Source organism: Littorina saxatilis, linkage group LG1, assembly GCF_037325665.1.
Source record: "Littorina saxatilis isolate snail1 linkage group LG1, US_GU_Lsax_2.0, whole genome shotgun sequence".
NCBI lineage: Eukaryota > Metazoa > Mollusca > Gastropoda > Littorinimorpha > Littorinidae > Littorina > Littorina saxatilis.
Genome location: NC_090245.1, coordinates 74,114,965 through 74,142,358, shown reverse-complemented (window position 1 = coordinate 74,142,358; position 27,394 = coordinate 74,114,965). Strand labels below are relative to the sequence as shown.

At 41.3% G+C, this 27,394-nt stretch overlaps 1 protein-coding gene across 1 annotated transcript; it reads left to right on the top strand.

Annotated features, from left to right (window-relative positions):
- Positions 1–16,746: 16,746 nt before the first annotated feature.
- Positions 16,747–23,617, top strand: LOC138979003 (nucleotide triphosphate diphosphatase NUDT15-like). Its single transcript, XM_070351817.1, has 4 exons — positions 16,747–16,922; positions 19,470–19,666; positions 20,107–20,232; positions 21,275–23,617. Exons 1-3 carry the CDS (start codon positions 16,768–16,770, stop codon positions 20,220–20,222), a joined length of 468 nt encoding a protein of 155 aa, XP_070207918.1. The 5' UTR covers positions 16,747–16,767; the 3' UTR covers positions 20,223–20,232; positions 21,275–23,617.
- The last annotated feature ends 3,777 nt before the right edge of the window (positions 23,618–27,394 follow it).

The following is a 27,394-nucleotide window of genomic DNA, read 5'->3' as shown; positions in this document are numbered from 1 at the left end:
ACACGTGTTTAGTAGCTAAGAGACCTAAAGGAACTAAATGGGAGAAATTAACTTTCTTCACTTACAATATACTTCGTAATCTTTTTTTTTACTCCGGTACTTTATCATGAAATGATACTCGCTGTGTCATTATTTTGAAGATGGTGAATTACGCTACTTCTGCCTCATATAGTAGTCACAAGTAAGTCAAAAGGCGTAAGCTGACTCCCCTCCCATACGACCGCTTCGTGAGGGCGACCACATTAGTCAATCAGTGGTCAAGTTTAGAGAAATGTGGACACGGGTCAGCTAATCTGGTCCTGGTGGCAATTCACTCTTGGAGCCTTCCGGCGGACCTGTCCACTAGCCCCGCCCCCTTTCCTGAACAAACAGAAGCTAATTAAACCAAAAGGACTGGACATTTCTCAACCTTGCTAATTAAGGGCTCACAGTATTCCGCAAAGGGTTGTTATGACCTTCCAAGGACACTGCAGTAGTTAGGGGAAGAGTCCCGAATATGGACCACTTTTTGTTTCATGCTGATAACCAACTTGTTTTCGTGCGAAGAACTTTCATTTTGTGCTGGATAGTTGTTCTCTCCTTGGATAACAGTTGGGCCTTATTATAGCGACTCAGCTTTGATAGTCGTTCAGCAAAATGATAATACAGACAAATTCACAACTGGTCCATATTAGGAGTTTGGACGCTTAATATAGACCATTGAAGAGGCCATCATGAATCATTGTAAAAACCGGCACGGTTGGCCTAGTGGTAAGGCGTCCGCCCCGTGATCGGGAGGTCGTGGGTCCGAACCCCGGCCGGGTCATACCTAAGACTTTAAAATTGGCAATCTAGTGGCTGCTCCGCCTGGCGTCTGGCATTATGGGGTTTGTGCTAGGACTGGTTGGTCCGGTGTCAGAATAATGTGACTGGGTGAGACATGAAGCCTGTGCTGCGACTTCTGTCTTGTGTGTGGCGCACGTTATATGTCAAAGCAGCACCGCCCTGATATGGCCCTTCGTGGTCGGCTGGGCGTTAAACAAACAAACAAACAAAATCATTGTAAAAAGCCCACCATACTTCAAAATAACATACATGGCACAATGCAGTGTGCGAGTCAGACTAATTCAAATAAGCATCAGATGTATTTGTTTCGGTTTGATGGGAACATCCTTTGAAGCACAACAAGAAACCAAAGAAACTTATCAAAGACCGAGAAAATAAAAGAAAGTATCAACTTTTACGTTCAGAAGACTGGTTGATATGTTTTTTGAAACTTGAGGACTAGTATAGTTATAGCTGATTTTCAGGACGTTTCTTGATGCTTTTATCTTTTCTTTTGTTTTATTTGTTAAAGGTGGTCCATATTATGGGACACACACATACTTTGAGATTATTTGTTTTATTTGCACTAGAAAGTTGGACCAACAGGGCTAAAATGTAACAATAACAGTCTCAGCTGTCATATACAGCAAATTGTGTGTTAATAGCTGTATCTGTGGACAGAAACTAGTCCGTTTTAAGCGTCAAATTTAGAATGCTGTCAGGAGTGTAAAAAAAGTGAAAAGGCTAACGGTTTTGTAGGTTGTGCGTCCGTGTACATGTTTATATTCAAGTTATCCAGAGACTAAAATTCTTAAAATGCTGATGTCCATAAAATAGGAATAGCATGCTGTCACATGCTTATCTTGGTTTTTTTAGACGTTTATTGTGTTTTATTTAGTGCTTGTTGACGCTGTCACGACCTATCATTATCTATGAGAGAAATAAAGCCTGGAAGTAGTTTATTGTTTTTAGTTGTGGTGTGTTGATTGTATCGTTGTTCAGAATTGTGTTGCGTTGCGTTGCGTTGCGTTGCGTTGCGTTGTATTGATTTTCACGTTGTGTGGTGTGGTGTGGTGTGGTGTGGTGTGGTGTGGTGTTTATTTATTTATATTTATTTACGAGGAATTGTATTGTATTGTATTGTATTGTATTGTATTGTATTGTATTATAAGTTTTGCCTGAAGGGTGTACAAATTTGTAGAATTTGACATTCGAGTTTTGAACGTTGTGGGTATAATAAAAAAAAAAATCAATTCATTTATCAAAATCAAATGAGTAATTCACCGACTGTTTCGTCTCAAATGTAGCTGTAGCTGCAGACAGTTTTCAATGTATGCACATGTATCTAAAAAGTCTAGATGAAAATTGGTAATGCTACTTTTTATATTCACTAGCTAGTGCACTGCTTTCACATTTATTGGCTTCGTACAGAAATGTCGCCACCGGCCAGTCGTTAATTGTCATGCAAAATCCTGTCTATCGCCCGGGCAGACCAGGTTCCAGACTGTAATCTAAGTTTTTGAAAAAGTATTTCGGAATCTGTGGGGTACAGAGGTCCCCCGTTACCGCAGACAGTTAGTGGCCCACATCTCTGGCCTTCTACGTCGCACACGAGCCAGTCGGGCAGAAATGATGAGTCACAGTTCAACCCTGCAAATCCCGTGTGGGACATTCTGAGACTGCGAAGGAGAGGGAGAAAATAAAAACCCTGCGACAGATCGTGAACTGTCTGTCGTTAGAGAAAGGTTTCCCTGCTTTTTGTCAGTGTCTCGTCTCGTCTCCTCCCCTCCCCCCTTCTGGTCCTAGATGCATGAGAAAGGAGAATGATTTTTGCTGTTTAAGAGACTATCGCAGAGGCCGATGATTTTGTGTACCTACGGAATTTGTCAATGTTTGTAAATGGAATATTCAGGAGGATTCTTTGAGAGAAAAATATCACACAGATTCTTGACGAAAACTAGGTATGGTTTTTAACCCGTTTTTTTTTGGTTTGTTTTGTTTGTTTGTTTGCTTAACAAAATTCACAGGATATATCTACAGTTAATAAATTGTGATTTTCAAAACAGTCCCGAGGTAAAAATCATTGCATAAACCTTGAGGGAAAAGTTAGATCCGCTTGGCATCTGAGGATTTTTGTTTCATTCTGTTTTTGAAACAGCCTGAAGGTTCTATTACTGGGGATTTCTTGGGCAGAGGTCCTCAAAACTGCTCAGAGCTGCACGAAGTCGACTCCTTCATGGACACTGTCGCTCTTCTTTACCAAGTTAGTCATGCTGACATCGAACCATCACGCCATCTATAGGCTTTAACCTTTCGACCTCGTCAAGCCAGGGACGCATAACCGGGAGGCGTCATGATTTATGCCCACCCAGTATTGGAGCGACGGGCGATTTCTTCGGGGAAGACTCGGGATGGGAACGGAGGGGTGGAGAAGGAGGGGGGGCAGCACATGATACAGAGATGCTTCCGCTTCGCTGCACCGTGCCCTACCCCCTTCCCCCCTCCAATCCCCAAGATCCCACCTCTCCCCAACCCCGTTTCCCCCCCTGCATGTGAAAAGTCATATTTGCTGCTAATTTCGTTATATTTAGAAAATTCTCTCCGGCAGAATCTCCGTCTCTGCATGGACGGGCATAATTGGCAGGCAAGCAAACAAAGACGAGCACACACAAAGTGTCAACAGCAAACACATCAGAATGGAGAAAAAATAAGAAAGAACGAAAGCGGAGAGACATTTCCAACCCCTTCATACACACGCAATAAAGAAGACACAGAAAGGGAGAATATCACTAGTCGGTGTATAACATTCAAGTTCAGTCTACCCAATTCGAGGAAGCAATTGCAAGTTACAATACAATACAATACAATACAATACAATACGATAGTACTTTATTATCTCAAAATGAAAAATGACATTGCGATTGTTACATTGTCACCAAGTTTAGCAGACGTAGACGTAGAGAACCGTGCCAAAGTGTTTCTGAAAGAATATACGTGGTGGAAAGTAATAATTTTGACTTACAATTTCAATTCATTCGGTAAACCTTACTGCATGTTCAAGAGATGTTAGTACTGAGGTAGATAACTGTTGACGGGCACTACACTTGAATTTATAATAATAATAATAATAATAATAAATGTCGCGCTGTTTACCGCCAGATAACAGTCTCATGGCGCTTTACAAATTCATCATACAATACAAGCATTAATAGTTAACATTTTATGAACACTGAACAACCAAATACATATAATACTCCAGAAGGTTTAAAAACAACCAGTCAACAAGCAAACTTATCATTCGGCACATTCACTCACAAGTCACATGCACGCGCATTACACCACAGCTCCAATGTCCTAATTACTTTGCTCATTTCAGGTCAAGGCAGATTTGTACAGGTGAGTCGTCAGTGTAATCTTAAATGATGGTAGTGAAGGAGACCGAGGATATCTTTGGTGTGTGTGCGTGTTGTCAGTTATGCCCCAGTGTTCAGTTTCAGAATACGCCAATTTGCGTGAGCTTTTTGGTATTCAGCTTGCCTTCTTTCATCTTTTTTTCATAGTATTCTCTGGAACTTTTTGATTCACTTTTTCTTGGATACAACTTCATCCTCCGCGCCCCCGCCCTAGCCTCCCCCTCCTTTCCTTCTCTGTCTGCCCTGTTTCATCCTCTCCAACCCCACTCGACCACAATGTATAAGCCAAAATAACCCGCCCACTCCTCAATGAGGTATGTGACCGTGTCCATGCTTGTGACCCCGTGACAGTGTCGTGACCTCATTACACGTGCAGCACGGCGGGCCCGAAGGACAATGCTGAATGGTGTTGATGGCGCGTGCACGTTATGTCAGTGCGCGTCACTGCACTATCGAACCTGTCCGCCGCCGCTTCCAACAAATCGTTGAGTGGGGTGTACACATATTGCGTGCATGTGCATACACAGTGGAAGCAAACAATGAACAAGTCGCGTAAGGCGAAAATACAACATTTAGTCAAGTAGCTGTCGAACTCACAGAATGAAACTGAACGCAATGCAACGCAGCAAGACCGTATACTCGTAGCATCGTCAGTCCACCGCTCATGGCAAAGGCAGTGAAATTGACAAGAGGAGCGGGGTAGTAGTTGCGCTGAGAAGGATAGCACGCTTTTCTGTACCTCTCTTCGTTTTAACTTTCTGAGCGTGTTTTTAATCCAAACATATCATATCTATATGTTTTTGGAATCAGGAACCGACAAGGAATAATATGAAAGTGTTTTTAAATTGATTTGGAACATTTAATTTTGATAATAATTTTTATATTTTTAATTTTCAGAGCTTGTTTTTAATCCAAATATAACGTATTTATATGTTTTTGGAATCAGAAAATGATGGAGAATAAGATGAACGTAAATTTGGATCGTTTTATAAAAAAATATTATTTTTTTACAATTTTCAGATTTTTAATGACCAAAGTCATTAATTAATTTTTAAGCCACCAAGCGGAAATGCAATACCGAAGTCTGGGCTTTGTCGAAGATTACTTGACCAAAATTTCAACCAATTTGGTTGAAAAATGAGAGCATGACAGTGCCGCCTCAACTTTCACGAAAAGCCGGATATGACGTCATCAAAGACATTTATCCAAAAAAATGAAAAATAGGTCTGGGGATATCATACCCAGGAACTCTCATGTACAATTTCATAAAGATCGGTCCAGTAGTTTAGTCTGAATCGCTCTACACACACACACACAGACAGACAGACAGAAAGACAGACAGACAGACAGACAGACAGACATCACACATACACCACGACCCTCGTCTCGATTCCCCCCTTTACGTTAAAACATTTAGTCAAAACTTGACTAAATGAAAAAGCCCGTGTATTGTGGTCCTTGACAAACACGCACGTGTTTTCGCACCTCATCTGTTACTCATTTGTCCATGCAGAAAGTCAGATAGACCCTCGTCGACTTCTGCTTTGTCTGTCTGTCTGTGTGTCTCTTTCTCTCTTCGTAATCTTTGTAACAAAATAGTATTTTTGTTTAGTAATTTCAAACAGAGACACTTAATCATTTTTGTTTCTCTCCAACCAACATCCCTGGACTCACAACACTACCACCATCCACAATCCCCAGGGGGGTTGGGGGGGGGGGGGGGGCACGGCGCCGTTACTGTCTCTGTCTCTCTGTGTGTCTCTGTCTCTATCTCTCTCTGTCTGTCTCTGTCTGTCTGTCTCTCTCTCTCTCTGTCTCTGTCTGTCTGTCTCTCTCTCTCTCTGTCTCTCTCTCTCTCCAACCAACATCCCTGGGCTCACAACACTACCATCAACAATCCCCAGGGGGGTGGGTGGGTGGGGAGGGGGGGGGGGGGGCACGGCGCCGTTACTTTCAAAAACCCTGGTCATCCTGAAAAACAGCGGCTTGCTGAACTACAGGGAGGCAAACTGGTTTACAGTGAAAGGATGGGTGACAGACAGACAGACAGACAGACAGACAGACAGGATGACCTATTGGATAATTACGATAATCTGAAAAAATTGACAAGTCGTCTGTTGCACTATCAGACTTGGTTGATTTTCTTTTCCGGAAATGCACCGCAAAATACCCCTTTTTAACGCACACAAAGACATAAGAAAGCTTCGTATAAATCAAAGCTGACATAAAGAGTACTGGCGCACTCTTGAATGTGAACACGGGCTATAAATATTTGATACCTTCTACACTCCAAAGATCTGTTATAGCAAGCAACACGTGTCAAATATGTCTGGGGGGAGCTCTAGGTCACACACGCCGCGCAGTACGTGCTTCACACAGGGTCTGTCCAAATGACAGACAGAAACGACTGATGACGGCATTAGCGACTGGACCTGATTTTATGCATCGGTGATCAAAACGTGCAGCTTGGTAGGCTTGAATGCATCAGCTGATGCGACGCCTTTGTTTGGGCTCTGCACCTTCGAACGAAACATGTTTTGCAAAATACATACATAGCATACTTATGTTTGTGCGTCTGAATGCTCAGGTACCGTTCTTACCGCGTAAACCGATCATGCAAATCACCGAAGATTTGTACAAACTTTTACATGAAGAAAGATGCAATACTTTTAGTTTTTAATGACGTGTGGTACTGATACATGCACAGCCTGGCGGGACCTTACGAGTCATTTTCTACTGCTGCCACGACGAAGTCACCAAGACAAACTTTATTCCCTAAATTCCAAGCCCCGACACTTTCACTGTGAGCTTGAGATCCGTTTATCGTGCGTGCACGCTGGGGTGTTCGGACACCTGGAAGAGTCTAGATCTGCTCAAAAGTTGACTCGTGGACATACATTTCTTGCCGAGACTCGGGTTCGAACTCACGCTGATAACAACAGCGTGGTTATAAAGCCAGCACACTACCGACTGAGCTATAGCTACGTCCCCACAAAGTAGACTGAAGGTAATGCTCAAAAACAAGAATCAGGTATATGTCCAGAAGAATATGTAAGACTCGGAAAAGTCCTAACCCTATAATTTTGATTGATCATTAAAACAGAACAAGTCATATATTACAAAAAGCAACTCGATGCTTAATCAGCTTTCAACTGAAAAACGACACTCGGTAAAAATGCACACTCTTTCCCTTATCCACTGTTAATCATTAATCAATCCTTGGTGCCATGTAACACAAGGCAGGGTATCACTACAGCCTCAGGACACACACACACACACCGAGACTGACTAATTGCAATTGCCACGGATTGCACGTGCAGAGCTGTAAACGCTGATCGATTTGCTGTCAGGTCACGCAGGTGAGATCAAGCTTTGCTGTTTTTAGTTATAATACTGGTATGAGCACAGTTCAGTCAAGACAATCGATCCACATTACCTTCATGGAGTGTTGTAATGTGTTCAAATCCACATCTCCTTTTCATAATTTCTTTTCATTGAAAAAGCAACAACAAACAAACAAACAACAAAAGGTTTGCCTTGACTGGCGAACGTGATAAACTTGTAGCGCTGATTGCCGGGGGTAAGCGATTCAAGTGTATGGAACTGATGAAATGAAAGCCTGAAAGCGACTGGAATAAACGTAGATCACCATTTAGGCTATATGTACAATGTGTCCGAAACTGCTTGTAAAAAAAGACCTGATCCGTCTCTCCTCTCTTTCTCTCTCTCTCGCGCGGGCGTGTGTGTGTGTGTGTGTTTGTGTTGTAATGTGTTGATGTGTGTGCTTTTGTCTTTTATAACCCCAACCCGCCCCCCCCCCCTTTTTTTGGGGGGGGGGAGGGGTCTCTTTTTCTCTTTTACTAGTTGGTTTTGGATTGTGCCTGTCTTATTTTTGGTCTCGGTGCATAGACAGTTCTTACCCTTCTTTCTTTCCCGACCATCGGTTTCCACCATTTTATTGTTCGGTCACCTTTCGCTGCACGTGGTGGGCCTGCATCCACTGCGCTACCAGGACATCCCTGAAGACAGGTGATGTGGTTGCGTTGAGAATGATGCATCACTGGAAAGGATTGTCGTTCCTTGATAGATGATTATCGTCCCTGATCGATTTTTTACGAAGAATGTACAACACACGCACTTGCTATCGAGTACGCTTTACGGTGTCTTGGGGATTTGTTCATTGTACATTGAAAAAGAAAACTGGAAAATCATCATCAATCATCATCAATCATCATCATCAATCATCATCATCATCAATCATCAATCATCATCATCATCATCAATCATCATCAATCAATCATCATCAATCAATCATCATCAATCAATCAATCAATCAATCATCACCAATCATCATCATCATCATCGTCGTCGTCGTCGTCATCATCGTCGTCGTCGTCGTCGTCGTCATCATCATCCTCATCCTCATCATCATCATCATCGTCGTCGTCGTCGTCGTCGTCACTCTCTCTCTCTCTTTCTCTCTCTTTCTCTCTTTCTCTCTTTCTCATTCTTTCTTTCTCATTCCTTCTTTCTTTCTTTCTTTCTCTCTCTCTCTCTCTCTCTCTCTCTCTCTCTCTCTCTCTCTCTCTTCGGGTAATGTTGATCTATCACCTCCCCCCCCCCCCGTTGATCTATCACCTCCCCCCCCCCCTCTTTCTCTCTCTGTCTCTTTGTCTCTGTCTGTCTCTCTGTCTGTCTGTCTCTCTCTCTCTCGCCCAACTTGTCCTTCCATCTCTTTCAGTATCGTCTCTTCGTCACCAAAAGCAATTGGAGCAATTAAAGGACACACAAACATGCAAAGACAGACAAACAGACTGTCTGTCTATCTGTCTCTCCGAACTTCTTTTCCCCTCCCTTCCCGTATCGTTTCTTCGTCACCAAAAGCAATTAGCTTCTCACGTCAATGTGGATTTATAATTCCAGCACTCCTTCCCCCCCCCCCCCCCCCCCCCCCCCTTCCCCCCAGTCCTCAATCTCCCATTCTCAGTCCAGTTTCTCCCGAAAACCGCTCCCTCCCCCACCTTCCTCCTCAGTGTGTCCGACGTCGGGAACACTCCAGCCCCCCTCGGTCATTCAGCCTGCTCTTTCACTCTTTAGCCAGCAGAAAATTATTAACTGTCTGGAACGGGATCTATGGCCTTGCCATCTTGATATGATCGGATGTATTTCTCATGGTAATTCCGCAGAACAAGACGAGAAGGGAGATAACTGCGCGGCACTCGACCGTGTGACCTCGGTGACTCATCTGGGGTGGACCACCGCCGTCTTGGAATTACTGTACGCAGAATCTGGTCAAATTATGCTTGGTCATTGCGGCCTAAGTTTACCAATAAGGGGAGAAAAAAAAAGAAGAAAAAGAATATGAACAAGTCGCGTAAGGCGAAAATACAATATTTAGTCAAGTAGCTGTCGAACTCACAGAATGAAACTGAACGCAATGCCATTTTTCAGCAAGACCGTATACTCGTAGCATCGTCAGTCCACCGCTCATGGCAAAGGCAGTGAAATTGACAAGAAGAGCGGGGTAGTAGTTGCGCTAAGAAGGATAGCACGCTTTTCTGTACCTCTCTTTGTTTTAACTTTCTGAGCGTGTTTTTAATCCAAACATATCATATCTATATGTTTTTGGAATCAGGAACCGACAAGGAATAAGATGAAAGTGTTTTTAAATTGATTTGGACAATTTAATTTTGATAATAATTTTTATATATTTAATTTTCAGAGCTTGTTTTTAATCCGAATATAACATATTTATATGTTTTTGGAATCAGCAAATGATGGAGAATAAGATAAACGTAAATTTGGATCGTTTTATAAATTTTTATTTTTTTTACAATTTTCAGATTTTTAATGACCAAAGTCATTAATTAATTTTTAAGCCACCAAGCTGAAATGCAATACCGAAGTCCGGGCTTCGTCGAAGATTACTTGATCAAAATTTCAACCAATTTGGTTGAAAAATGAGGGCGTGACAGTGCCGCCTCAACTTTCACGAAAAGCCGGATATGACGTCATCAAAGACATTTATCAAAAAAATGAAAAAAACGTATGGGGATTTCATACCCAGGAACTCTCATGTCAAATTTCATAAAGATCGGTCCAGTAGTTTAGTCTGAATCGCTCTACACACACACACACAGACACACACACACACACACGCACGCACATACACCACGACCCTCGTTTCGATTCCCCCTCGATGTTAAAATATTTAGTCAAAACTTGACTAAATATAAAAAGCAGAATAAGACGGGCCGGCGCAGTGGCCTACTGGATAAGACATCGGCTTAATGATCGGAAGGTCGTGAGTTCAAATCCCGGTCGCTACCGCCTGATGGGTCAAGGGTGGAGATTTTTCCGATCTCCCAGGTCAAAACATGTTGCGTGTACACGCAAGCACAAGACCAAATACACACGGAAAAGATCCTGTAATCGATGTCAGAGTTCGGAGGCTTATAGAAACACGAAAATACCAAGCATGCATCCTCCGAAAGCGGCGTATGGCTGCCTAAATGGCGGGATAATAACGGTCATGCACGTGCAAAAAGCATGGACTGTACGTGGGAGCTTCAGCCCATGAACGCAGAAGAAGACAAATAAGGAACGTGTGCCATATAAGCGACATACAGGTGCGGGTAAAATTAAAATGAACTTTTCTCCATGCGGTGGCGGTTTTGTGGTAAGTGATGTTACGTGGTACCAGCCATTCAGTCAGCGATAATTTTACCCCACTGTTACTGTATTCTTAAAAATTAATTCTTCAAGTTTTCTTTTCCATTGGAATGCGGCTTCCATCCGTCTCTTCGTTCTTTTACAACATTCTCAACCTTCACAATAGCAATACTATTCTGAAGAAATTTCATTGGCATGAGAAGTTCATACTCGAGGGTCAACTAAAAAGTACCGGACCCGACCAGGAAGGAGTTGACTTACGAGTCTAGAAAAAGTTTACATTTCAACATTGTCCCTCCGGACCTCTACACACGTGTTCCATCTGTGTCTCAGATCCTTATTGCCGTTGCTGCAAAAGCCTTTGTACTGCCGTTGGAAGTCCTCAAAAGCAGTCACGACGTCATTGTCCGTGTCGTGCTCAACCCTGGGGTAATTCCTCATGATTGCAAACATAATATAGTTTGAGGGTGCCAAATCTAGCGAATACAGCGGATGGTTAACGATCTCCAAGCCGCATTAGTGATTTGTTGCCATGGAAACCAAGGTCTTTCGGGCAGGGTCGTTGTCTTAACGGAGCAACATCCTTTTCCAGGGCGTTCCTCTGCGCTTAGCCTTGATATGCTCTCTTAGTTGACTCTGAAGTATTAAATAGAATTCACCGGTCTCATCTTTTGGAACTAAGTCCAACAGGAAATACCCCTGTGCGTCCACAGAACAGATGCCATCACCTTTATAAGGAGAATTCGCAAATGACCCTGACCTACTTTAGGTGGGTATAACCTTGATGCCCCCTACTGCATGAACGATTGATTGGTTTCAGGTTGAAAGTGATGTACGCTAGTCTCATCATCAGAAACAAATCGGGACATAAAATCCTCTTGATCTGCCTCAAAATAAGCGTAAAATGTCGCGTGCCATGTTCAGTCTGAAGTGCTTCTGTTCTGATGTAAAAGTTTGAGGACCTACCTTGTCTTCATGAACAGTTTTCTGCACAGAATACTCCAAACTCTTTCATGCGAGATGCCAAGTGTATCACCAGTGCGCAGACAGCATCGACGGTTTCTTGAGTTGTGACCGTTGGTAGTCTTCCTCATTGTTTGTCATCTTAAACGGTTTTCCTTCCAAGCCTAAATTCCGCTGACCACCTTATTACTTCGGTCTATGAAGGGGGATCCGTGCCAAACGTTTATCAAATTCCAGTTGGCTAACTATTTTTCTTTGTAAATATCAATTAACAATAGCCATGTACATAATCATCATTTGGAATTTTCTTTGGTTTTTATATTTAGTCAAGTTTTGACTAAATATTTTAACATCGAGGGGGAATCGAAACGAGGGTGTGGTGTATGTGTGTGTGTCTGTGCGTGTGTGTGTGTGTGTGTGTGTGTGTGTGTGTGTAGAGCGATTCAGACTAAACTACTGGACCGATCTTTATGAAATTTGACATGAGAGTTCCTGGGTATGAAATCCCCGAACGTTTTTTTCATTTTTATGATAAATGTCTTTGATGACGTCATATCCGGCTTTTCGTGAAAGTTGAGGCGGCACTGTCACGCCCTCATTTTTCAACCAAATTGGTTGAAATTTTGGTCAAGTAATCTTCGACGAAGCCCGGACTTCGGTATTGCATTTCAGCTTGGTGGCTTAAAAATTAATTAATGACTTTGGTCATTAAAAATCTGAAAATTGTAAAAAAAAATAAAAATTTATAAAACGATCCAAATTTACGTTTATCTTATTTTCCATCATTTGCTGATTCCAAAAACATATAAATATGTTATATTTGGATTAAAAACAAGCTCTGAAAATTAAATATATAAAAATTATTATCAAAATTAAATTGTCCAAATCAATTTAAAAACACTTTCATCTTATTCCTTGTCGGTTCCTGATTCCAAAAACATATACATATGATATGTTTAGATTAAAAACACGCTCAGAAAGTTAAAACAAACAGAGGTACAGAAAAGCGTGCTATCCTTCTTAGCGCAACGAATACCCCGCTCTTCTTGTCAATTTCACTGCCTTTGCCATGAGCGGTGGACTGACGATGCTACGAGTATACGGTCTTGCTGAAAAATGGCATTGCGTTCAGTTTCATTCTGTGAGTTCGACAGCTACTTGACTAAATATTGTATTTTCGCCTTACGCGACTTGTTCATTCTTACTTTTGAGTGCCGTGTCTCTGTTTGTGTTGTTGCCTTGTCATCTTCGTGTAATTTATGCGTTAGTGTATATGAGTGTGCATGAGTTGTTAATGCGAAAGAATGTGTATGAGTGCGCCTTGAGTCACCTTGTGGTGAGATATGTGCGCGTTATAAATTCTCGTATTATTAGTAGTAGTAGTAGTAGTATCACTCAGTGAATCAGTGAGTTTTGTTCGTTTTCTAGAATGTGGGGTTAACAGTGGGGCATGGTACTTTGAGAAATCAAGGCACACAAACTAACCGGTGGAAATACTATTATTTTGCATGAAGTCTTCAAAAGAACCTTTCTTAATTCATGCCAAGTTTTGAATGTCACTTCCTCCCTGGTCGGGCCCGGTACTTCTCATTTGGCCCTCATATAATATACTGAACTCCAAAAGAAACGCAAGTTAAGAGTTATTTAAGGTTTTGTTAAAATTCATGCACTAAAGGTGGGTTTCAGGTGAAAATTCTGCACGAGCATGAGTTAGCATAGTGTCCTGCACGTAGCCTGTGAAAATCACGTGTGCAGCGCCCAGAGTGCGCTCTCTGCAGCGTGCTGAAGATTGAGACTGTTTTTCGCTCGCGCAGCCCACACAAAAGCTGCCAGACCTGATTTTTTTCGTTAACAGTACTCAGCTCACACAAGGAACATTTTAAACCTGTCTCCGTCCACTGTCTGAAATCAGCCATTTGTGCAGTAGAAGCATGCCAAGACTGAGCGCCATTGACCGGAAGAGAGCAATCGGGCGATTGCAAGCTGAAAATCGCCCAGCTGCCATTGCAAATGTCATAGGCGTGGCAACCTCGACCATCTGTCGTCTGTGGACCCGATTCCAAGCCAGCGGCAGCACCCGGGATGGCGCTAGAAGCGGACGACCTCGTGTGACTACTGCTCGCCAGGACCGGGTCATCTACCGTCAGCACCTGCGCCAACCGTTCCTCCCGGCTACAGAAACCTCCAGGAACACCGTCAACCGCCTGGTGCGCTCCATGAGAGACAGATGTCAGGCCCTTGTCAACGCCAATGGGGGACACACGCGTTACTGAGCCTGGCGATGAGAACTTTCTTTTGGTAACGTTTTTTGTTAGTGACAATCAAAGAACATTGCCCCAAGATGCTTTGTACCAATTTTCGTGAAATTCGTTCGATTATATCTCGTCAAAATGAAATGCCAAAGAATGAGATCAAATTTATTAATCTTGCGTTTCTTTTGGAGTTCAGTATACTACCGAAAGACACTCTTGAAATTTCATGCCGGTTTGCGGAACTTTGGGTGTTGATTATTACCATTTCATTGCACCATGTGACTGACTTGATCGGCCTTGCCGGATGATTAGGATCAATTAAGCCATGACCTTTTTGTGTTAAAATCTGGCAGATATCACTATCTCTCTCTCTTTCATTTCAAATTTGCAATAACATTATTTGCGCATGACAAGGTTTTTTTGTGTGGATAGATAACGCAAGGTGAGAACTCTAGAAACTAAAATTAAAACTGCTTCACAATGATAGTACCATAATAATATTTTTCACTGAACGTGACAAGGGAGACAATCTTTGTATTAGAATGTTTGGCAGTAGCCTAACGCCAGTCTATGCTATAGCCTCCCTTGATGTGCGAGACTCGGAGTGTGTGTGTGTGTGTGTGTGTGTGTGATGTGTGATTTAACGATATTTATGATGAGTTAGTGAAACCCCACGATGGGATTGTGTGACTCATTCCTAGCCCGTTGAAATGTGTTCCTGGCTAGTCTTACTGAGTTAGCAGCAGTTAATCAAGCCGGTCAGTCAAACACATAATATAAGAACTTGACTTAAAATTGATTGACAAGTCACTGAGCCCACGAGCCGGTGTGACGCCGTCATCTTGGCCCCGCCGTCATATTACTATTCTCGGCCTCGTTGAGCTTGTATAAACTCAACACTAAACACAAAAAACACCCTTCGATAGTACTGATGAGCGACCTTGGGTACCTTACATTCATGGGGCCAAATTGTCTATCCATTTTTTTTGTATTTACCTTAGACATTTGATTAATTCTAAAATGTTTCCCTTCTCATTCAAGGGACATAACCATTCGGTACACGTTTTCGAAGAAATCGATTTTGTGGATAAAATATATTACATTTCACCACCAATTTTCTTCACATGCAAGAAACTGACATGCTTTTCGTCCTTAAATAATTTCATTTCATTAATTTTACCAGGAAACAACATTTCAGTCTCGAGTATAAATCGAGGGGGTAATATGACGGCACGGCCAAGATGACGGCGTCACACCGGCGTTCTCCGCAGCCAACGCGACAACGATCTGACAGAAACACAATCGTGAAATGCCAGGAAGTCGTGCGTATAAATCTGGCAGAATCCGTCACTGCTAAAATTGCAGTGCAGTGTACGCGACAAGCCGGCCTGTGCTGACGCCAATCTACAGATGTGTTTGGTTTCACAGGCTCCGTAAGCCTTTAAATGTCCGGCATATCCTGAAGCTTGTCCTATTAGTCTAGTGTTCGAGTACCACCACATCCTCTACTACAGAAATGCATCAAAGCAACTACAGGAGAGTGCAGTTTCTTTCTACGATTAACAAGGCGTTAAAACAATAAAAAAAAATGAAATAAAAATAACGGTTAGTTCATGGAACGTTTGTCATATGGATTGAAAACGAAAAATTCCAGCACCAGAATCTCGATCTAAATACTCACAACACTGAGAAGACTGTGAACGACCTGATCTATTAAACTTCCCGTAAACTAAACTTTTTGTTTGTTTTTTTGTTTTGGTTGTTTGTTTGTTTGTTTGTTTATTGCGGTGTTTGGAACTTTAACGGTCATTCTGTTTCCTGTTTATTTTTTGCAGAATTGTATTTATCATTGATGAACCATGTCATGATACTGCGAGATGTTACCAGGATTCAAGTTGTTAAGGGAATCAGTTGTTATGGGTGGTCCCTTCAAGAATGAGGGAGGGGCGGGAATTTGCCGAGCGGGGTGATGAGGGTGTTGGGGGTCGGGGGTGTTGATAGCGTGATCAGTGGAGAAGGGTGCAAATTCAGTAAAACAAAAAACAAAAACAACCACCGACTATGCCGCAAACTGGGATGATCACATTCAAGGGGACCCTAAATTAGTGTCAGTAGGACTGTAGAAGACTGAGAAACCTTTGTTAATGAATACATTATGTACGTATAATCAGTGTATGTTTTGAACTCTGTTCACGATCTGGCTTAGGTCACGCGGTATATTATATAGGGCCTAGTTCAGTTTTAGTTAGTTTAACTGATTCCGGCTTTGTGGGTTTTGTTGTTGTTCGCTTTTGTTTTGTTTGTGTTTGTTCCAAATTAAAAAAAAAATAACTTGATCAAACTTAAAAAAAAATTTTTTTAAATCACACACACAAACATACACTGACACACAGACACTACAGCTTGCCAGTCGCCGTCGATTCTTTCCTGAATAAAACATTAACATTTTGAATAGTTTCACTGTTACTGTAACTATTGTATCAAGCTCCTCGCCGACCGGTAAATGACAAAACCGACGTTCCTATTCCGGCCTGTCAAACGGATTTCAACGCCGATAATTATCACAAATTACTCATTAGCTTGGAGTGACGTCATGAATTTCTGTGCTTCAACATCGGATGTGCACCATCCTTCCAGGGGAGATCACTCTAAATATTTCAATCATGGCGACGTGCTTGCTGCGGAGAGAGCGACCGAAAGTAGGAGTTGGTGTGTTTGTTCTCAGTGTTGACCACCCCAACTGCGTGTTGGTCGGACGGAGAAAAGGACCGAATGGGGATGGAAAATACGGGCTGCCGGGTGGCCATTTAGAGTTTGGGTGATTACATATTTTATGTTTCTTCTTCCTTACAATGTTTGTTTATCGCCAGCTGAGCTATTTTACTTTTAGCACCTGATGAGCTGTACGTTCTATTTCGGCAAACATTAACATGTCATTGTCTGTTAGTGTTACGGTTAGTCTCGTGGATGACATGCAATGATTAGTTGGTTACCACATCTGCAGTCTCTTTCTCCATCTGTTTTCCTCTGCCTGATTGTGGAGATCTGCCTGACTATACTGTTTGTTGTCTGCATGCCTGTGTCAGTGTGTCTGTCTCTGTCTACCTGTCTCTCTCTTTACACCCCCGGTATAGGGGTGTGTATAGGATTCGGTCGATGTGTTTGTTTGTTTGTTTGTGTTCGCATATAGATCTCAAGAATGAACGGACCGATCGTCACCAAACTTGGTGAACAGCTAGGTTCTATACATTCCTGAGACGGTCCTTACAAAAATTGGGACCAGTCAAACACACGGTTAGGGAGTTATTGGTGGATTAAGATTCTACAAGGACTTATAGAGGGACATATTAATGGTCAAAGGGAAATAACCTTCTCAGTTGGTGGCAGTGAGAATGGTAAGGACGGGGGTGTTTTTCCTACCTCGGAGGAATTTCTTGTTTATTCTATTTCTCAATGTTGGTTTGTGTGTATGTGTGTGTGAGTGTGTGTGTGTGTGCTATATATATATATATATATTATGTATACATGTGCCTGTCTGTTAATTTTGTCTACAGGTATATATTCTGTCTGCATAAATGTCTGTGTCAGTGTGTCTATCTCTGTCTGCCTGCCTCTCTCAATGTTGGTTTGTGTGTGTGTGTGTGTGTGATCGCCAATTGATAAAAACTGCTGAGTATCAGTGTTGTTGGCAGCCTAAGAAGACAATAGGTCATTTGGACCTCCCTAAACAAGTCGCGTAAGGCGAAATTACTACATTTAGTCAAGCTGTCGAACTCACGGAATGAAACTGAACGCACTGTATTTTTTCACCAAGACAGTACAGCCGCTTCGTCAATCCCCGCGTGAAGGAAATCGCTCACCTTGCCCGTGCAAAACGTAGTGATATTGACACGCCAGATTAGCGCGGTAGCGTATTGTGCTAAGCAGGAAAGCGTGCTTTTCTGTATTCTTGTTAACTTTCTGAGCTTGTTTTGAATACAACCTATCATATCTATATGTTTTTGGAATCAGGAAATGATAAAGAATAAGATGAACTCATTTTTGGATCGATTTCTTAAATTTTAATCGTAAGACTAATTAATCTATTTTCGTTAATTATGATCACATTTTAAGAGTAAACATGACATCTATATATTTTTAGATTCAGAATATGATGAAGAATACGATGCAATCAATTTTAAATCTGTTTGCGAAAAATTGATTTTAATGACAGTCGACAACTTTAATGAGCAAACTCATTGATTAAATTTTAAGCCTCCAAGCTGAAATGCAATACCAAATTCCGGGCTTCGTTGAAGATTACTTGACCAAAATTTCAACCAATTTGGTTGAAAAATGAGAGCGTGACAGTGCCGCCTCGACTTTCACAAAAAGCCGGATATGACGTCATCAAAGACATTTATCAAAAAAATTGAAAAAAACATCTGGAGGTACCATACTCAGGATCTCTCATGTCAAGAGTCATGAAGATTAGTCCAGTAGTTTTCTCTGAATCGCTCTACACACACACATAGACACACACACATACACCACGACCCTCGTCTCGATTCCCCCCTCTACGTTAAAACATTTTAGTCAAAACTTGACTAAATGTAAAAAAAACAATAGGTCCAAATGTCCTGGCTTTAAAAAAACAATAGGTCCAAATTGTACCGCCATACCTTTCTCTGCAACTTTTAGCAACTTTTTTTGTTGCAACATTTTCAGGCTATTCGCGTTTTTCTCTGACCTTCTTATTCTGAACCTGTTTCAAGTCCTTTGGCATTGCGTTGATGTCGCTTCCTAGTTTTAATTGTTAATAAACTTTGCGAGGAGAAAGAGCCTGACATTCCTGGCCTACCCTTTCCAATACAGTGCCCGGTGTGCGAATGTAGGGATCCTGCCTGATCTTCGCATTACCATGCCGTAGTATTATATTGATGAGCTTTCCACTGTTTGCGCCGTTTTCGGTAAATAGGTACACCGGCTGGATCGGGTATTTCCATAAATGCAGCCTCGAGTGTCAATGCGATGACTACAAACACGGACTCGGCACAGAGTGCATTTTCACTCGTAGCGAACATGAGCATTTCGATCGGGGTTTGTTTTCCGACTTTGCAACTCCAATTCCATTCATTGCAGACCTTGTCCGCCTTGTACGCATATGTATCGGTCAGTTGACCACCAAAACGTAAAAACTATCGGTCCATCGACCGGACAAGGCTAGGTCCTATGCGTCAAATCAAAAAGGAATGCGTCAGAGACCGAAGACCGAGGCCTGGCAACAACACTGGAGTATTGATAGCATTCTAGGTGGGAACAGTACGTGTTACTGTGAATTTTCTTCTTGTTCTGATTTTTCACATGCAATACTCGATCCTTACAGGGAGAGCTGGGAGGAATGTGGGTTACGGGAACTGGAAGAAGAAACAGGACTGCGGCTGACAGGGGTGCGATTCTCCACTGTAGTCAACGCGATTGTGCCAGAGGAAAACTACCACTACATCACTCTGATTGTACAGGGCTATGTCGACAAACAACACATGGCAGAGCCAAGCAACTTAGAACCAGACAAGTGTGAAGGTGATAATGTTGTGTTTTGTTTCTTATGTGTATGTTTATGGAGAGGATACGTTGGTTTGCGGAGGAAGCAGAGGACCAGGTATTAGCTAGAATTTCTTGCTTTAAAGAAAGAAGAGAAAAACAGGTGTATTTTTACTGCTTAGGCCAAGAACAAGCAGTCCTATCAATTTTAAGTATGTTCTCAAAAAGCAGTTTTTAAATGGCGGGGTATGAAAACGGTAATACACGTAAAAACTTAGTGGGAGTTTTAGTCAATTCAATTCAATATATTCAATTCAATTCAATTCAACAAAACTTTATTGTCTGAGTGTAACAAACAGAAATTTTTCTTTGGGCTCGTGTATAACATTATGATGAACGCAGACGAAGAAGAAGAAGTATGCTGGTATGAGCATTCCGATTGTATTATCATCATAAATTATAAGCTGATATTGTTGCAGGATGGCAGTGGATAGACTGGGACCGATTCCTACCTTATGAAGACCTCTTTGAACCACTGCGGCTGGCGAGGGAACAAGGTTACAGCCCCTTTTTGCAACAAAAACCTGCTACTTGATTTATGCTTGGTAAGTGTTGAAGCCTCTAAAGTAACAAGAATCTGAATGTCATATGCAATTTAACATAAAAGCCTTTGGTACTATACCTTGTGTGAGAAAGCATTCATGCTCTTGAATCAAGAACAAGAATTTGATAATAATATGCCATGTTTATAGCAAATATGTCATACTCGTGCAACTAGAACAAGATTGTACGTAATATACCATATAATAGTCATACTCTTGTAACGAGAACAAGAATTTAATATGCTATATAGCATTAAAGTCATTGGTAACTTCCTGGCAAGAGTAAGCATTCAGACTCACATTCACTCCTGAAAAGACATTGACAGTAAGCTTAAAGTCAATAAAGAAAAGAAGGAAAGACAGTGATGTTAAACAGGGGCGGAGCAGTTAAGCCAGAGGGGGGGTGGTTACAACTTGGGGTCCAGGGGTAGACCCCTTGTGGGGTACATGGGCAAGGCCCCGTTGGGGGGTCTGGGGGGCTTTGCCCCCCGGCAGAAACTGAAGAGTTTTAGTTATTTTATGAACAATTTATGGCTTATCCTTGATTTTAAACATGATCAACTGCATGGTGTCAGCAGCCACTCATTATTTCTTTTAAAGTTAGTATTAATTTAAAAAAAAAATATTTGACAGCCGGGGGAGGGGTTCCCGGAACCCCTGTAACCCCCTCCCCCCCCCCCCCCCCCCCAAATCCGCCCCTGTTATTTAAAACAAAATCTTGTGATTATAGCTGTGGTTGGACAAATTCTTACAACCTCACGGTATACATATTTGATAGTTTTGTTTTAACTTGCATAACAATTTTTCATACATACCTGCACATATTATTTTTGATAATTATTGATAGTATATTGGACTAGATGATTGATCTGATATTAGCTTGGTTATATGTGACCTTACCCCAGGATTGAACCCTTTTTTTTACCAACCAATTTTAGGAAGTTTTCCTTTTCATTGCATACATTTGTTAGTTAAGTGACCAACCAATGTTATGTACTTGTTTCTTAATTGCATCAATAATTATTGCTTCTATTTTTTTCTTCAGATTTAAATGGGAAATTGCCAGTGATACATATCAGTCCACTGATGGGAATAAATGTCTACAGCTCTTTCTGTTTGCATTGTTATACCAGAGCATGTTCGCTTTGCTTTGTTTCCGATGCATTTTGGTAACTTATCATTCTACATCTAACTATTTTGATCATTTAAAGGCACAGTCTCTTTGCTGTGTGAGCAAATGTTGGCCAACCATCTGACATCTGGCCAGGCTTTTATGTGAGATAAGGTCATACCACAACTTGGATACATTAAAAAAATCAAAAGCCTGACTGCTATTTCTGTGTAGGATGGTAATATTTTTTTTGAATTAATGTATTGTTTGTTTGTTTGTTCGTTCATGGGCTGAAACTCCCACGGCTTTTACGTGTATGACCGTTTTTACCCCGCCATTTAGGCCGCCATACGCCGCTTTCGGAGGAAGCATGCTGGGTATTTTCGTGTTTCTATAACCCACCGAACTCTGACATGGATTACAGGATCTTTTTCGTGCGCACTTGGTCTTGTGCTTGCGTGTACACACGGGGGGGGGGGGGGGGGGGGGGGGGGGGGGGGGTGTTCGGACACCGAGGAGAGTCTGCACACAAAGTTGACTCTGAGAAATAACTCTCTCGCCGAACGTGGGGACGAACTCACGCTGACAGCGGCCAACTGGATACAAATCCAGTGCGCTACCGACTGAGCTACATCCCCGCCCGAATTAATGTATTAAAAGCCACTGGTGGCTTCTTTAGAAATTAAATCATAAAAACATCCTCACCACACACAAACAACAGTTATGCCGTTGTGCTTTTGTTTGTGTCCAAGTGGAGGGATGGTCTTGTCCCATATAATGCCTGGCCACATCTGAGATGGTGAGTCCAATTCTTTTTTGGGAAGGACTGTACCTTTAAACTGATAGCGTTATGATAGCCTTATGATAAAGGTTTTCAATCACACCCCATTTGTAAAGCAGGAATGTTTGCTTTATTATGGCAGAAGGAGTCTATATATGTCAACCAAAAGTGGGTGGATTTCCTGCAGGTGGATTTCCTGCAGGTGGATTTCCTGTAGGCGTTTTCCCTGTATAGTTTTGAGGACCTCGTTAAAAGTCACGTGATGCTTAGCGAAATCGGTAGAATTTGATGTTTTTCTATCTTTTTGGGGTATTTCTTAGAAATTTGATTCCATTTTGCAATTTGATTGAAAAAAAGTTGAAATTGATAACTAAATGAAAAAAACGCAGCTAAAATATATTACTCACAATACATACTTCAAAGCGTTCCATAGTCTTTTCACTTCCGTTAGACGCCATGGAGATACTTCAAGGGAGATTGAAGGGTATCATACTTTCCTACAGGGAATACACATGGGTGTATTTCCTGTATACTGGTAAAACGCCTACAGGAAATCCACCTACAGGGAATACACCCACTTTTGGTCGACATAGACCCCTTCAGCTTTATATATATGTCACCCATCTACACTCAGCAGGAACATCCATTTTCAACTGCCAACAAATGTACACAGTTCTTCCTTTATTCCTTCCTATTTTGTACGAAAGGTTGAATATGAAGGCAGCAGTGTTGCATTTACAAACCTCTCAGTTAAAAACTACATCTGAAGTTGGTTATTTGAAGTACTTTTTTGTAATGATTAAAATGTCTTTTTAATCCATGGCTCGAGTATTATATAATGGCACTTACTTTCATTTAAATATGGTTATGGACAGCTGATCTCATTAAGTATTTTAGTATCATAAATGTGTCTTTTGTATATATGTGTCAATGCTGGTGTGTGTGTGTGTGTGTGTGTGACATAAAGGAAAGGGCAATGGCAACAGTTTATTAACCCAGACAGCCATTGCCCTTTCCTTTATGAGGATACTTAAATTCAGTCTTCGTTTATTGCGCCACTGAATTTAAGTATCCTCATACATTTTGCTATGAGAGGAAGATGCATGTGAACATTTTTATTAACATTTATTAACATCACATTATTCCAGTTTCGGGTGAAGAAGATCAGAACAGACACTGCACCTCTTTAAGAATTATTGATTGTAAAGTATTGCACATACATTGTTTTTTCACGCCTTGTAAGAATCAAAACTGATAAGCAAGAGATATATGAAAATTGATAAGAATGATTATTGAGTCAGTAAATTTGATGCACGTGGGAAGAACTACATTGTATGTGTAAGCTAGAAACACAACAGCATTTGTTAATGCAGACGACGGGTGTAGTGGCCTAGTGGATAAGATCAGCCTCCTAATCGGAAGGTCGTGAGTTCAAATCGCGGCCGCCTAGTTGGTTAAGGGTGGAGATTTTTCCCATCTCCCAGGTCAACTTATGTGCAGACCTGCTAGAGCCTTATCCCACTTCGTGTGTACACGCAAGCACAAGACCAAGTGCGCATTGAAAAGATCCTGTAATCCATGTCAGAGTTCGGTGGGCCAAATTGGGTTATAATAACACGAAAATACCCAGCATGCTTCCCCCAAAATCGGCCTATGCTGTCTGAATGGCAGGGTAAAATTTACCGTCATACACGTAGTGAACGTGGGAGTTTCAGCCCATGAAGGAAGAAGAAGAAGAAAAAAAGAAGTTTATGCAAACCTTTATGTGAAACGGGCAGTGTAAGTAAGAAACTTTCCTTGTTAGGTAGTTGACAGGTCTTGTCTGACACTTTTTTTTGTTACATTTAGTCAAGTTTTGACAAAATGTTTTAACATAGAGGGGGAATCGAGATGAGGGTCGTGGTGTGTGTGTGTACAGCGATTCAGAGAAAACTACCAAACCGATTTTCATGAAACTTTACATGAGAGTTAATTCCTGAGTATAATATCCCCACCCGTTTTTGTCATTTTTTGGATAAATGTCATCAACATCATATCCGGCTTTTTGTGAAAGTTGAGGCGGTACTGTCAAGCTCTCATTTTCAACCAAATTGGTTGAAATTTTGGTCAAGTAATCTTCGACGAGACCCGGACTTTGGTATTGCATTTTAGCTTGGAGGCTTAAATATTAATTTATGAGATTGCTCATTAAAGTTGTCATTAAAATCGATTTTTCGCAAACAAATTTAAAATTGATTGCGTTGTATTCCTCATCTTCTCCTGAATTCAAAAATATATATATATGTCATGTTTACTCTAAAAAATATGCTCAGAATGAAAGGAAATAGGTTCGGTAAATATATACTTCGACGGAGGCATACGCGTCGTGCTTCGCGGAGGCGAGCGTGACCTGTCTCGATCTTCGGTATGGTTAGCTGAGACTATCTGAAAGTAGTCTCGGCGATGATTGGTTTGTGGTGTTGATCTTGACTAAATGTCTTTATATCGCTTCATGCGACTTGTTGTATTTCCTGTGATGTGTATATAATAGAGCAGACAACCCAGGGACCAAGGCATGAAGATTTTTTTTAGTAAGATTGTGCTTTGCCTTATTTTTCTTTTTGATCAGAAAAAATGACAATTGTTACTGAACATTCTAATGATGATTTCCAATATGTTATTGCGCTTTGTGTTTTCATACAGATTCTTTAATTTTTTTCTGGAAATTATAACTGTTTTTGTGTTGCGCATTTTGTGTGATTTTTATAGTCAGCAAACTTCAATTTGTTTGTTTGTTGTTGTTTATAATACTGGCTGTTTATAATCATGCACACTTGTCAGAGCTATTGAAAGTGAAAGGATGTTTTGCCCAATCAAAATTCCAGGTGGTGATTTTCACCAGAAGGCTTTCACAGAATTTTGTTTCCTTCTATTGAGCTGAAGAAGGGGAGTGGAGATGAAAACTTGATCAATCGGTTTCAGGGTTAAAAAACACACCAGTCCTTTGGGATGGGGGGGGGGGGGGGGGAGAGGTGGATGGGGGGGGGGGGAGGAAGAGGTGGATGGGGGGAGGGGGGGGGGGGTACATGGTATGCTACAATTTGTTAGCTGTTTGGATTTGTATGCTGTTTTTTTGGTCACTTATAAGTTCAACTTCAATGAACATTTTGTTTGCTTTTATGTTTTGTTGTCATGAGATATTTTTAATTTTTCATTCCCAAGCTATCATGTTAGGTGTGTCCTTTTATATGCCTGCTAGAAACTTCAATTTAGCCTTACTGTTCTTTTGCAGACAACAATTTTTTTATTTGTAAGTTCTGTCTGTAAGTTCTGTCTGAATACAATGTTGATTGCAATTCATCTCCTCATTCCTTTCTCTTGTCTGGTCGTTATCTTTTTAATACCCTGCCTGTTTAACTTGTGTTTTGATGACACAATGATGGGCATTAAAGAGATGGGCATTGTCAACTGCTGCTGACAATACACAATCATTTCTCCACAAAAACAAAACAACAGGGTGCTTGTGATATTTGACAGATTTACTGTTTAATGTATATAAGTATACATTTATCATTTTAGAATGCTGCTGGCTTATGCAATATTTTTCTGCTTCTATTGTTGTCTCCTAGCAGCTACTGCAAACGTGCACATCTATATTGTTGGACAACTTTTTTAGAGAATATAGCTCAATGCATGGCTGTTTAACTGCATCTAGTGATTGTGTTTTTATTCTTTCTTTTTTTGGGTCTGTTTCTGGTATGTGTGTGTGTGTTTGCCTGTGTGTATGCAACCTTATATTGTATGTGTTTCTGGTGTGTGTGTGTGTGTGTTTGCCTGTGTGTATGCAACCTTATATTGTATGTGTTTCTGGTGTGTGTGTGTGTGTTTGCCTGTGTGTATGCAACCTTATATTGTACGTGTTTCTGGTGTGTGTGTGTGTGTGTTTGCCTGTGTGTATGCAACCTTATATTGTACGTGTTTATGTGTGCATACATGCACAGCCATACACATGAACAGTTTCAACATTCAGTTACGACGGGCGCAGTGGTAAGACGTCGGCCTCCTAATCGGGAGGTCGTGAGATCGAATCCCAGTCGCTGCCGCCTGCAGGTGGGTTAAGAGTGGAGATTTTTCTGATCTCCCAGGTCAACTTATGTGCAGACCTGCTAGTGACTTAACCCCCTTCGTGTGTACACACAAGCACAAGACCAAGTGCACACGGAAAAGATCCTGTAATCCATGTCAGAGTTCGGTGGGTTATAGAAACATGAAAATACCCAGCATGCCTCCCCCGAAATCGGCGTATGCTGCCTGAATGGCGGGGTAAAAACAGTCATACACGTAAAAATCCACTCGCTTAAAACATGAGTGAACGTGGGAGTCTAAGCCCATGAACGAAGAAGAAGAAGAAGAAACATTCAGTTACAGACATGAGATCATGAACTTGTAAAGAGAAACTGTGTTTTGCATGTGCCACACACATTGTCTTTAAAAAAAAAAAAAGTCTTGCATTTTGTACACATATTTCTTTAAAGAAGATATTCTTTTCTTTGCATTGAACAGAAATATGAACTGCAAGTACGTGAGGCCGTTTTTGTGTGTGTTAAAGTTTTGAGGTCATTGAACAATTTAAAATATTTGACACATTTAGTATATTTCAAATCCTTTGAAAGCAGACGTACTGAAATCAAAGAGCAAAGAACGGCTGGTTCACAAACACAACACCCCCCCCCCCCCCCCCCCCTACACTCACATTAACCACTGGATGGAAACTTGTGTTTTCCTTTAACTGGAGACAGTTAGCAGGTTTAACTCAGTTTGTAGAGCGCCCGACCAATAGTCATTAGCCTGTCATGGGTTCGAATCTCTTATCAGGCAAGATCATTTTTCAGGCTTTTCAATTTTTTAATTTTTCCTCTCTTCATTCTTATATTGTACTAGCTGTACCCGGTTTTTTTTTCGTAAACCTTCAGTTATTTCCTGGAATGCTCCTTGATGAATGATTATTTATTTTCCACATCATAAAAATTAATGCTTATAACATGTGTTTTATCACACACACACACACACACACACACACACACACACACACACACACTCACTCACATATAAACTGACAAACCTGACCTCAAACTAAAGCGCTTACATGTCATGATTTTGTTGAAGTCTAGTATCTTCACAGTAATTCCCTAAAAGACCTAACTGTTATAAAATGTAAATAATAAATTGACAGCTTGTTACACACAGCTTTTATTTTATTGTTGTGTGTGCAGTGCGCGCGCGTGTTTGTGTGT